The sequence below is a fragment of the Salvia splendens genome, chromosome 10, assembly GCF_004379255.2.
Source record: "Salvia splendens isolate huo1 chromosome 10, SspV2, whole genome shotgun sequence".
NCBI classification, from domain to species: Eukaryota; Viridiplantae; Streptophyta; class Magnoliopsida; order Lamiales; family Lamiaceae; genus Salvia; species Salvia splendens.
In genome coordinates, this window is record NC_056041.1 from 18,345,308 (window position 1) to 18,357,805 (window position 12,498).

At 36.7% G+C, this 12,498-nt stretch overlaps 2 protein-coding genes across 9 annotated transcripts; both read right to left on the reverse strand.

The window, feature by feature from the left end:
- Positions 1–2,367: 2,367 nt before the first annotated feature.
- On the reverse strand, positions 2,368–3,257 carry LOC121750848 (protein BIG GRAIN 1-like A). Its single transcript, XM_042145467.1, has one exon. It carries the CDS (start codon positions 3,139–3,141, stop codon positions 2,503–2,505), a length of 639 nt encoding a protein of 212 aa, XP_042001401.1. The 5' UTR covers positions 3,142–3,257; the 3' UTR covers positions 2,368–2,502.
- A 721-nt stretch (positions 3,258–3,978) lies between these two features.
- On the reverse strand, positions 3,979–8,937 carry LOC121753289 (omega-amidase, chloroplastic-like). 8 transcript variants are annotated; one of them, XM_042148534.1, is made up of 12 exons: positions 8,793–8,937; positions 8,477–8,618; positions 8,242–8,358; positions 7,828–8,052; positions 7,593–7,686; positions 7,077–7,151; positions 6,735–6,813; positions 6,497–6,512; positions 5,579–5,659; positions 4,839–4,921; positions 4,475–4,584; positions 3,979–4,379 (listed from the first exon to the last, which is right to left on the reverse strand). In XM_042148534.1, the coding sequence occupies exons 2-11, from the start codon at positions 8,540–8,542 to the stop codon at positions 4,506–4,508; spliced, it is 915 nt and encodes a 304-aa protein (XP_042004468.1). In that variant the 5' UTR covers positions 8,543–8,618; positions 8,793–8,937; the 3' UTR covers positions 3,979–4,379; positions 4,475–4,505. The 8 variants fall into 8 exon arrangements, 5 of the variants coding, with proteins under 5 accessions (XP_042004468.1, XP_042004473.1, XP_042004472.1 ...); XM_042148539.1 differs by lacking the exon at positions 8,793–8,937 and having other exon boundaries at positions 3,979–4,396; positions 8,477–8,742; XM_042148538.1 differs by lacking the exon at positions 8,793–8,937 and having other exon boundaries at positions 3,979–4,259; positions 8,477–8,741.
- Positions 8,938–12,498: the final 3,561 nt, after the last annotated feature.

Here is a 12,498-nt window from a genome sequence, read left to right on the forward strand (position 1 = left end):
GCGGACACCGGCGCGAGATGGAGGAGTCGGCATTTGGGAATGGGCGCGAGGCCTAGGCTCCGGTGTCCACCCGTAGCGCCCATCGGAGGCACCTTGATCGTCGATTGGGTATGGCCGGTAGCCACCCGGAACGACCGAATCTTGGGTGAGAGGAGGGGCCGAATATTCCGTTTCCGGACTAGGAAACGGTTGTGAACCGAACCATTCAGGGTTCCAACCGTGGGAGCCCGAAGGGTTATCGTCTTGGCCGGACATAGTGATGTTGTAGAGTATGAGAGAATGAAGATGAAAATGGATATGAGAGAATGGAGATGAGAATGGATATTGGAGAATGATGATGAGAGTTGTGTAGTTTGATGTGAATTTTTGGGGTGAAATTGGGGGGTATTTATAGATGAAAGTGTGTATTTTTAGGGTAAAAAAAATAAAAAAAAATTAAAAAGGTGTAAAAAACGGTTATAAACGGATATATTTTTTTGGGGAAGTGAAATTTTTTTTATTTTTTATCGGTTTTTTAATAAAAAACCGATTTTAAAAAAAATGTTTAAACACAACGGCTATGCGGTTGACGAATGAGAGCGCGCCACGTGTGCGTCCGCTGGCACGGACGTGCTCGATACATCGAGCAGCGGCGACGGACGCCACCGCTGCGCATGCTCTTATGATCTTTGTTCCTTATGGAAAGTAAAATATCAAACATACTCCACTGAGGTATGGGATTCAAATTAAAAGTTAGTATTTGTGTATAATTTTTTTTCTTTTATTAAATTCTGATTTTGCATACTAAGTTTCAAAATTCACCTATAAATTTATACCAAACTAATGATTTGATCTGACTTTGCAAAAATCAAGATTTTCACTCTTAATATAAATTGTACTCCAACAAATAAAAGTGTTTGATTTATAGTATGATAAGATGTCTGTTCAGTGCCTAATGTGACGACGTTTTAGTTTAGTACATTGTAAGTAAGTCATCAAGATATGTTAACGTCAAAATCTTGATTGATTTGAAATATGAAGAAATCAATTATCTTTATTGCAAATCAGAAACAAATCAATAGTTTCATTGCGAAATCAAAATATATTAACAGTTTAATATATAGGGAGATTTCACGCAGAATTTGATGGAACTTTAGAAATTGATAAATAAATGACCTTATATAATAAATTCAAACATGAAACGTGAAAATGTGGTAGGAGTATTCAAATCAAATTATTGGTAGCAAGTTTGATACAGAGAATCAACTGTTACCCCACATTAAAAAAGTTGCATCGCATGTGCCCAAAATGCCCATATTTCTACGAGGGAGATTCCTAAATGGGGCCTATTTATACACCCACTACCCATCTAATATCTTTTTTATATTTCAAGAAAATATGATTATTATTTTGGTATGGGTATGTCACGTAAATTCTTTAATTTGGCCTTCTCGCTAACAGACAAATCTTCCAGCTATCAAAATATTCATCATTTTTCAAACTCAACTGCATCATTAAATTTAAGTTCCACTTTATAAGCAATAATTGGTGTTGGTTTTGTGGGCTTTTTCTTCTTATTTTTGTTGGGGAAATGGAAAATGGTGGAAAGCAAATCCAAGGTTGATGCAAAGATTGCTTTGTTTTTTAAACATGCCATTATTTATATAGTTTTTCAAAAAGCCTACGAAATAGCATCTTCATTAGTCACTATATGATTATGCTTTGGTGGTTCATTGTGTGTTTGAACTCGTGTGGTTCTTCAATGATTTATTCAATATAATTAAAAAAATGTTATTGTTTGACGTGTAATTTATAGAGTTGATCCGATCCATTTGTATATATTATCTGTTAGCTTATGAATTCAGTAACCATATAAAAACTCTATATATACACGTACATATAACTAACTATATATGAAGAAGTAAATTAAACATGATGGTGTGACCGTGTGTCAAATTAATAAATTGATAGTAGTATTAGTTTTAGCATTCAATCGTGTGAATGGAACTGTTACAAACCCATTGTATTCAATATGTGTGAGCTGCTTTTCTTTGATAACAATAACATTGATTTTCTTGCAGACAAAGTCAATTTCTTTACAAGAATTGTGTGCTCTCTTCTAACCGCTCAGTTGAAAATAGTGAAATTAAATCCATCACTCAGCTACCTAAATATACACATATATTTGTTATTTCCCACATTTAAACGAAAATAATCACTTGCCTACTTTGCAATAAATTAAAACACACCATGCTCACGTTGAAGAAAAAGCTGTAGCACATGATCATATTTTCTTGAATTCAAAGACAAAAATTATCACCCTTCATTATACTTGTCCTTTTCCACTTTTATACTATTTGTTTTTTTTTTAAAATATATCATACACAATAACGTAACATAGCACTACTACATTTTTCATGAGTCATTAGTTAATGAAGTTGTGGATAATTCATTGTGACATCAAAATCCAAACAAAAATCCTTATTGCTAAAGAAAACACTATTACATGGCAAATTAATACTACTAGCATCCAATGCTGGGATGAAGACTGGTAGTCTCATACACCGGCAAGTCATCGATGTTTTCGAGCTCGAACAAATCCGAGCTAGCGCAGCTCATATCATCCTCAGTACTCTCACAGCAATCAAATTTCCTCTCAAAAACTCGAAAGCTATCGATGTTCTTCTTGATAAAATGGCTTCCAATCTTGGGCTTGTCTTGGTCGAGGAACCTAACCGACTTGGCGGGCCTTGACGAGGCGTTCTTGGTGAGGCAAGACCGCGATGTCGTTGAGGCGGCGTCCTTCATCGATCTGGACTTCCTCATGGAGGAGGAAGTCCACTCTTCGTCGTCGAGGCAGTGCCTTGACGATTTAAAGTTGCGGGGGCTGAAAATGGAGTTGAAGAAGTTGGAGATTTTTTTACCGGCAGGTGAAATGGGCTTCTTGGGCTTGGGCCTGTTGATGGTTGTTGTGGAGGCGGAGGAGGATTGTTCGTGGGTTTGGATCCATTTCTCGATGAGCATGGCGCGGCGGAGGCTCTCGATGTCGTCCTCGGCTTTGGTGGCGGGGTTGCGGCGGTGGGGGGCGGGGTTGTCGTGGTAGATGGCGTCGAGGAGGGAGGAGGAGAAGGAAGGGACTTTGGGGTGGGTATAGATAGGCATGATGCATGTACAAATTGGAAAGTGAGTGTGTGTGTGTGTATTTGAGAGGGAAAAGCCAAATGTTATGGCTTGGATGATGATGGCTCGTACAAAATGCTTGTTATTACCTTTTGAAATGTTGGAGAGCATAATATAGTGATGCTACTCTCTGTGGGGTTGCATTTCTATTAAAAGTGTCAAGTAGCAACACACGATTTAACGTTTCTGTAAAAGTATTAGGGTGTGTTCACTTTAGAAGACTCTAATTCTAACATTTTATTTAGTGTACAAGATTTGATTTCAAATATGGCCCAAATAGTAACCCAAATGCTGACTTTGACCTAATCAAATTATGGATTAACAAATTTAATTCCAAATAATGAGTGAAAGAGAAGGTAATGAGGTGGAAAGGTGCGACAAATGTGTAAAATCAAGTCTATTTCTTGGTGGAGAGCCCAATGCACAAACAAATCCTACTTATTGTCTAAGATTTCAATTCTTGCCTATTTCTTTGAACAAGGCAGACCTCTACTCACTACCGAGTTCTAAAACTTCCTCTAATTAATTAGTGGAAGGTGAACAATCATAATTCTCCCGCCCAGAATTGCTTAATTCTGGAAAAGTGAACACGTCCCTTAGATTTTAAAAATACAAATAGCTCATTATTTTTATATTGGATATATAAAATCTATATACAAAAAGTTATGAAATTATCGTTAATTAGCTTTAATCAAAATTTGTATGAATACACGTCTTACAATTATAAAAAATAATATATGTATAAAATATTTTTATGAAAATATTATACTACTTTTTTTTAATTAACTATACAAGGTAAATTAAATTTTGTAAATAATTTTTAGTTATATATAGATCGAAAGATAATTTCCAATATCGACAAAGCTAATAAGTGGATGGTGAGTTGGACCCACCTCGATTCCTCGAAGAGAACATATCCCATAATATTCAATTTTATTCGACAAAATAAATGATGAGTTGATTAAACGTGTCGCATTTCGATTCCCAAATGCAATGGAAAAGAGGAGCTGACTGGGTTTCCATGTGCATTGTAGAGACATCATGCTCCAAAAGCACTTGGCGCTGTTTGGTAGAAGACAGAATTGAATTCGTATGGTATCCTACATATTACCAATACTCTGTTAGGTAACAGACACAGGCAGTGGAATTAAATCCAGAAATGGTGCAGTTTGGACATCAGCCAGCAGAATCATGAGAGATCACGAAATCATGTCTTGGTCCTACAATTCAATATGGGCTATGGAGCTATAAGCTTCTACTTTAACACCAGATTTCCCACACCACATGGGAGTTAAACAAAATACACCATTCTTACTTGGGATAAACATCCGATCATTTATTGCATATCAAACCGAGCCAACTCTCTGGACATCAACAACCTGGTAAAGGTCTCCTCGCCGCTGCCTCTCGAATGGAAGATATGTTCTGATACACACCAAGAAATAGACACCACCAGAATGGGCTAATCAGAGCCCAGATAGTGAAATGCAGAGACATATACACAGAAATGAATCAAGGAATGCAAGAGCAGTTATTTTTCAGTGTTCATGATCAGTAAAATAGAATGTGTTGCCACAATTTCATTTATCAATTTCATTCATGATCAGTCATAAATTTATGCATGCATAAGGAATGCGCTTATAAAGCTCTATTCTATGCATATGCCTGAGCAACATTACCTTCTTTGCTCAATAAGGGAATAATCAATCTCGGATATGACTATCGCCTCTTCATGTTCAGTTGTTGCAAGAACCTCCCCAAACTGCCAGACATCGCTCCTTCATGAGTTTGAATTTTAACTTTGATCCGTATTCTAAATTCCGTTCCATGTTACGAACTTGTTTAGCACTTGAATCGAGTCATTTAGGTGGATTGATTCCCACTTAAATTGACATATGTAATATGAATACTAACATTAGATGAAGGAAGTTGATGTATTTTAACTTTTATTTATATTATGGATAGTCGATAATTTTGAGGAGGCAAGAATTGGATGATACAACAAACAATTCAACTGTTGAAAGATTCAATTTATACTCGTTCAAAAAAAAAGATCACCTATCCCCCATATAAATTGACAGATGATAAGAACAGTCATTTACTGTAACACTCTTCTTTTGGTAATAAATCAATCCTTATATTCAAGGATATTTCTAAAACCAACAACTGTTGAAGAACACACACCACCAAATTTTCTGTAAATTAGGGATCGAAGAAAAATCCATAAAGAAGAGAAAGGAACTCCCTAAAAGATTCTCGAAACTCGAAAGGAAAAACTTCCTATAGGCACTTCACTCAAAGCGCTAAAGGAGAAGAAGAGCTCTTTTGTGAGAGAATTTACGTTGAATGCCAAGACAAAAGAAGTTAAGGCAACTCAACTCACTTTTCTAATATTAGTATTCACTAAATTTATACTTACCGGCCCGACGAGAGTAGAATGGCCCCAAGCCACATAACTAGAACCAGTGTCTCTAGCTGGTGAACAAGTTGCTACATAAAGCTGCCACACAACCAGCCCAACAATTTAGTTCGCATGCATTCATGTACATGGTATTTGGGCAAATTTTATGGCTCAACATGCACATAAGCTTAGAAGTTACAATCATGATAAAGTTCAAGTTCAAGGTAATTGGATTTTATGGCTCTTAAAGTGCATAGATGATGGATTTAATTCAAACTGTTGCTCTTATACTATAAACAGTTTAAGTAATTATACCTTCAGATTAAGGGCTGAATCAAATAAGCACTAGATAGCTGCATTAAGTGATAAAATGTGAACGGAATAACATCCAATATTCTGCAGATTTTTGGAAAATGATAAATAGAGAGTAGTATAACATAAGGATATCTCTGATTTGGATGTAAAACGACACTGTAGATTACCTATATACATAATCAAGTTACCAAATGTTAAACTTATCAATTTGATTTTCAATTTGGACATAAGGAGTCATATATGCGTGACTTAGTGAAGAGAAAATAAATTTCATCTAACAAATCAAAGGAAGGCAGCCTTTTTTGCTTTAATACTAATAAATTACTCATTTAACTACTTTCAGTAATCTCTCTAACGATGATACAAGGATAAATAGCAAAATATTAAGGCTTTTATTGTTCTAAAACTCAATTTTCATCTCTAGTCCTATATATATAGATGATTAACTCTCCAAGCAAATAATTCCATATTGTTTAGGCAGAAAAAGAAATGAACTTTGAGAATTCTAAAACATAAAAAGGATGTGCACATTATGGCTCGCTGTAGTTTTAACTGACTAATTTCAGCAGTCAGAAGCACACAACTCATGAAACAATCAAAAGCTAAGAATAAAAAATGTACCTGAAAATCAGCTGCCCTGAATTTTAAGAAGAAATGCATCAGTAATATAATTGAAACAACTCATAACTAGAGGAAACAGATATAACCCTCAGCCAGTCAGCCTACCCACCCCGTCGGAAAAAATATTCCCCAAGACAACTTAGATTAGCTAGTTCAATAAACCTAGGGAATCCCTCAGAATAATATCATAACTTAAAGCTACAGATCTTAGTGATATAGAACTTGGCCATCAGCTTACCGTGCACGCTGCATTAACTCCCAGTGAAGGGGACCAGTAGTCATGTTAAAAGCTCCTGGATAACAAAGCAAGTGGGCGCCTATCAAAAAAGAAGAGGAAGGCAATTAGGTGCTTCAAGCCCATGAGAATAAGAATGGTATTTTCATTTATTTTGAACTTTCTAAGTAGAACAAAAAAGACCCGATATAGGTTAATCAAATAACATTATATTGATAGATGAATAAGCATTTTATCTAAAGCATATCATAATGGAGACAACTTCTAGCAAATAGAAATAATAAGGTCTCATAAGAATCATCGGAAACTTGAAATAGGTGACCTCATAGTTACAAGGCATTGTACCTCTGGAAGCATATATTGCTGCTAGCTCTTGGAACTGAATGTCATAGCATATGCCTATACCAATACGTCCAACATCTACATAAAAGAGACACTGGTTTTACATCAAGAAACTAAAGTATGTGTTTCGTACTGCAGATGCTAGAGTATACAACGTAATGTATAAACTAATAAACCTAAGTAAAGCAAAATCATATTGGACAACCAATCAAGTAAAAGTAACAAAATGTTCATTATTAATGAGCATTCAGATATCATCAAAGACATGGATATGCCCACATAATAAGGAGAAAGACATCCCTATATATATACTCCATATAAACTTCAAAAGACACAAACAAAATTGAAAGAATAAAATGAAAATCTTAAAAAGCACGATGTTCTTTACCTTCTGCAACAAACATTTTAAAATCAAAATTTGGCATTGTATACATGCTTCCATGAACATTTATGGATTTTGAATTTCATAATGGTATCATGAAGTTATTTATGTTGGTAGATTGAGAAGCTATACAAAACCTGTGTCAATAATGGTGGGAGTCTCCCCTGCTGTAAGAGTCTTTGATTCTTTGAAGGTCATTTTGCCAGGAATGTCAATGTCAAACAAATGAATCTGTAAACAACGAGAGGATCCTCAATTGCCATTCACCCACCACACAAGGGTTTCCAACAATTTCAATGAGAAGTTGATAAAACCCAATAATTTCAGTAAACCATGTGTTTCTGGATTTTATTAAGAAGAAAGGAGATGTACCTTCCTGTGCTTAGCTATAAGCTTTCCATCTGTATCAAAGACACAGCAAGTGTTATACAATCTGTCACCACTTCGTTCAGGAATGGAACCACCAACTATCGTGACCTTTAGAGTACGAGAAAGTTCAGATAGCATTGCAGTTGAAGGCGATGCATCACCACCGGCATCAATATCCTCTGCATATACTGGAAAACTATCATTGGAATATGGACTATTCCATATTTCCTGAAACCAAACGCAAGCAATGAAAAAAGAATTAGCATTTCAAGTCAATACTTGCTAGAAACCTGTTAACCACATAATTACTGAACTAGTATAGAGATTTGGAGGTACTCAGCATAATTGGAACTATAATTGTAGGAAAAGTGATTATGTGAGAGCAACAAAGAATAATTGTAAGGTAGTAAAACATACAGGAAGAAGAATCAGCCGAGCACCCTTTCCCGCAGCATCCTCAATTGCTTGACGAGCATGGGCAATGTTTTTTTCCTTATCACTAGTAACTGCTAGCTGGCAAAGTGCAATCTTAAACTGATATAAGAAGCAAAATAATGTCAATTCATCCAATTAATATGTATACAACTAAGAACAAGGGACACGATTGGGCAAAACTTGAGCAAATCATATAAATTGAATGAAGATAAGATGCCTTAGTAACAGGAGGAGTTGGCGGCGGAATTGCAGTTGGAACTCGCGCTTCCTCTGCTGAGGCCATTACGGTGGTTGTAGACTTGTAGCCGATGAAATTGGAGAGATGGAATCAGATCAAAACCACAGCTGAGCTAGCTATTCTGCAACGCAATAACAAAAACAATAGAGAATGTGTTTGAATTTGGTGTAGATCCTGACCAAAATGATGCAATTTCGATTAAAATATACTCGCAAGTCAATTTTAATTAATATTATTAATTATTGCCATCTTATGTTAATAATCATCTATTGAATCTTGTATAATCACATGCTACCAATTAAAGCCATCTTCGATCATCCTTTACACTGGTGGTATCGTATGGGTCGCACGGCTATGCCTGCTTGCATGCGACTTGCTCGGTCTTCATCACTTCATTGTATCTATCGCCAATGCAACAGGGGTCGCACAGTTGTGCTTGCTCGCTAAGGTGCTCTCAACCTCTTCCAAAATTCAATTTAGCGTCTTTTACTTCAAAAACTCAATAAACTTATTAACATATTAAATTATTACAGAAATTATTCAAAGTATACCAATTAATCATATTAATCAATCAAAATAAGATGAGAATAAACTTCAAATATCATGTACATTCTAATTCTATCATTATTTTGTGACGCCCCGAGTTTTTAATCCTCCTAATTGGATTAAGTCGGATTATTAGCTCGACTAATTCTCGTTTAGAGGGCGTAGAATTTCAAATTGTATTATCCGGCGTTGGAACAAATCAAGCTTATTGGAAGAATTTGAGTACAAAGAAGAGTTTCAAGCACAAAAGTAAATTGGATACTTTCATTTGAGAAAAGTGAGTACATACAACTTACTTTACATCCATTGCTAAATGAAGAAAATACTACACTCTTTGAGCTACAAATTCAAGAATTTCACAAGAATGGAAGAGACATCACATAGCTACACTACATCCTACATCCTATCCACTCTAGTAAGGACTAGAAGCTAACTATTTTGACATGAGGATCAAGTAGCTTCAAGAAGGAATCCCTTTTCTCTTTCTCTCTCTCGATTCTCCCTCCATGAAACTCCAATTTTTGCAGCCCCTAGACCTGCAAAGATAACACAAAAAGAGGTTAGAAATTGGACTCATAGTTGGGAAATAGGGGAGACCAAGCCACAAATGGAAGGGGGCAAAGATGGGCTAAACAAGGCAGCCCGAAACCCAACCAAGGCTAAGAGAGCTAGCCAAACTTCACAGTTCAAGTTTCATCAAAAAAGGAATTTAGACAAGAGGGCTTCTGTAAAGTGAGCTCATCACCTAGCTCAAAGGAGCAAGGAGCAAACTCAGCCCCAAGGATTTCACTAAAATGGTAGGATTCCCTTAAACATTAAACTCAAAAGGAGGCTGAGGATTGTAACCAAATTTGGGATCATCAATTCCCCAAATCTCTGCCACAAGAAGCCAAAGGAATGGCTATAAAAACCGTCACCCATCCCTCCCCACTCCACACTCATATTCTGCCAATTTCTCAAGGCAAGAGAGTGCAGCGGAGTAAGGAGCGGCGGTGCGGAGCGGCGGCAGTAGGAAGGGCAGACCGAGAGGGAATCACCGAGCAAGGTAATCCCCTCGACAACACCCTCTTTGCATCATGTAGAACACATAGACAGCTCAAGAACATAGGCTTGCTCAATAGGATTCATCACAAGCAAACACAGTAGACTTCTCATATGCAAATATTAAAGCACCAAATGTGATTGCCGGCAAGCGTGAGGACGAGAGGGAGATGGGCGCCGCTGTTCACTGTCCAATTGGGGTTTTTCACAAATGAATTAAAGATTGAATTGGGGAAGAAGATGGGTGCAATTTGGAGTTCTACAGATTAGGGATTTGGCAAGTTTAACAAGAATAATGGGGGAGATTCACGTGGAAGAAGAAAGAAAAGGAAAGGAAGAGTGAGAAATGTGATTTGGGGAAAGTGAGTGCCGTAAGTGAGGGAGAAAGAGGCTGTACCCATTTTTTTTGTGTGATGGGCTACCTTGTCTGAAGTGGAGATTAGTTTTTGTTGGAGAGGATTTAATAGTGGGCCTTTTCATAAAATAAATCGAATTGGACCCAAATTGTTTTAAAAAAAAGGGGGGGGGGGGGAAAGAGAAAAGGAATGGGCTGCCAATTTCTAAATTGGGCCTCTTGAATTAATAAAGAGGATTTGGGCCAAGAGATTTTATTGGAAGGGGGCTACTTAACTAAATTAGTGATCTTGGAGACTAATTTTGTGGAGTGGAATTAATTGAGCTTGGAGCTTAATAAATTAATTCCCGGATAAGGTATTAAATTATCAAAAATGGAAAGGTGTTAAAGCGGAGACGCGAAAGCCGACCGGCGTCGCCCCGCGACGCCATGGGCGGCCTTAAGAAGTCTTAAGAAGCCTTAAGAAAATTCCGAAAAAAAAGGAATTCAATGAGGGATTTTAAGAATCCATATTTTATTGAGGAAATAGAATTTCTCCAAAGGAAGTAAAGATAGTAATTAAGTGCTGCAGAGCAGTAAAGCCAAGTTAGGATTTAAAGAGAAATCCTATAAGCCGAGACTAAGAGATAGATGTTATCCTGTAGGATGCATGCATTCTTTTCAGAGAAATAGTTCAAGTGCTAATTAGCGTGTTACGCTATTATTTTCAAGGGAGAAAAGTATTCGGGGGCAAGTGAGGCCCAGCAAGGAAGTTAAGTGAAGATAAGCACAAGAGGTGGGCTTTCTTTTAATATCCAGCACTATAGTGTGGATATAAAGCAAATGTTTTGAAGTATGAAATATCTTTTTTGGAAAAATGAGAATGTGATCATCTTTTTTAAAGTTGTTGTCATGCCAGAAAATGTTTGTTTTTGAGACCTGTCTGATAGGGCTATATGCCGAGACTTTTGGCGATGCCAAAAGGTTAGTAACGAATTCGGTTCCCAATAGGACCGCAAATCCTATTCGGAATTATGTGCACAAGAGCTGTGAGCCATCCTAGAGAGAGGTTGGCCGGCGAGGGTACTGTTGAAGGTGGCCACCTTCACGGTACACTAGTTTCTCAGACATGGCAGAGTACAAAAGAACTTAGATTGCAATCGAACTTTTAAGATCACAAAAGAATTTAGTATGCTCGGGCCTTTTAAGAAAAACCCCCGTGCGATACTGTAGATGGATGACAACTTATATTGTATGTTTTGTTTTCGGCATGTGTTCACTGAGTACTCATGTACTCAGCCCTGCATGTATTTATAAACGTGCAGGTTGAACGTCAAGTGGGAGAAAAGATTGATCGGAGTCGATGCTATTAAATAAGCCTGTGGATATCTCGACGATTCGTGTCTTCATACACGAAGTCGTTCAGTTGGGACCTATTCCGCTGTGTTTTGTTGAATGAGAATAGTATTGTCTCATCATTGAACTCTGATTCAGTTGACATATCAAACATTCTATTTTGAGATTGTACCAAATACTCTACTGTTATTTTGGTAATATCACATTTGTCCTTCGACAGGTTCTTCAGATTTTACCCCTTTTCTATCCCCGCTTCTTTAATCCCCATTAGTCGCGAATCACCCATTCTTGTTATCCTTAATGAGAATTGGGTCGTGACATATTTAATCAATGAAACTAAAAATAAAAAATTAGAAGAATTTTCAATATGAGTTGATATTTTCGTCACCTCAATTCTTGTAAAAAAGAATACAAGTAATTTTTTCTTCTTCTTCGATGAAATTTGCTAAGCCACGATTCATTCATTTTATTTTGTTTATTTTACCTCTCTTAATTTTTTTAGTAGATTAAACTTGATAATTAGTCCCTGAAAAATGAGGTATGCTCATTTTAGGTCTCTAGAAAATTAAACAGCCATGTTGCAAAAATCTGGAAAATGAAAAATCACGTAAGAGCTGCCTCAACTGATCATTTTGCCATTGAGCCCCATAAAGGACTTATGAGTCATTTACTAGAATAATAGCTGCTGCAAAAATCTCCAAAGCTGGAACATTCAAGCACTACC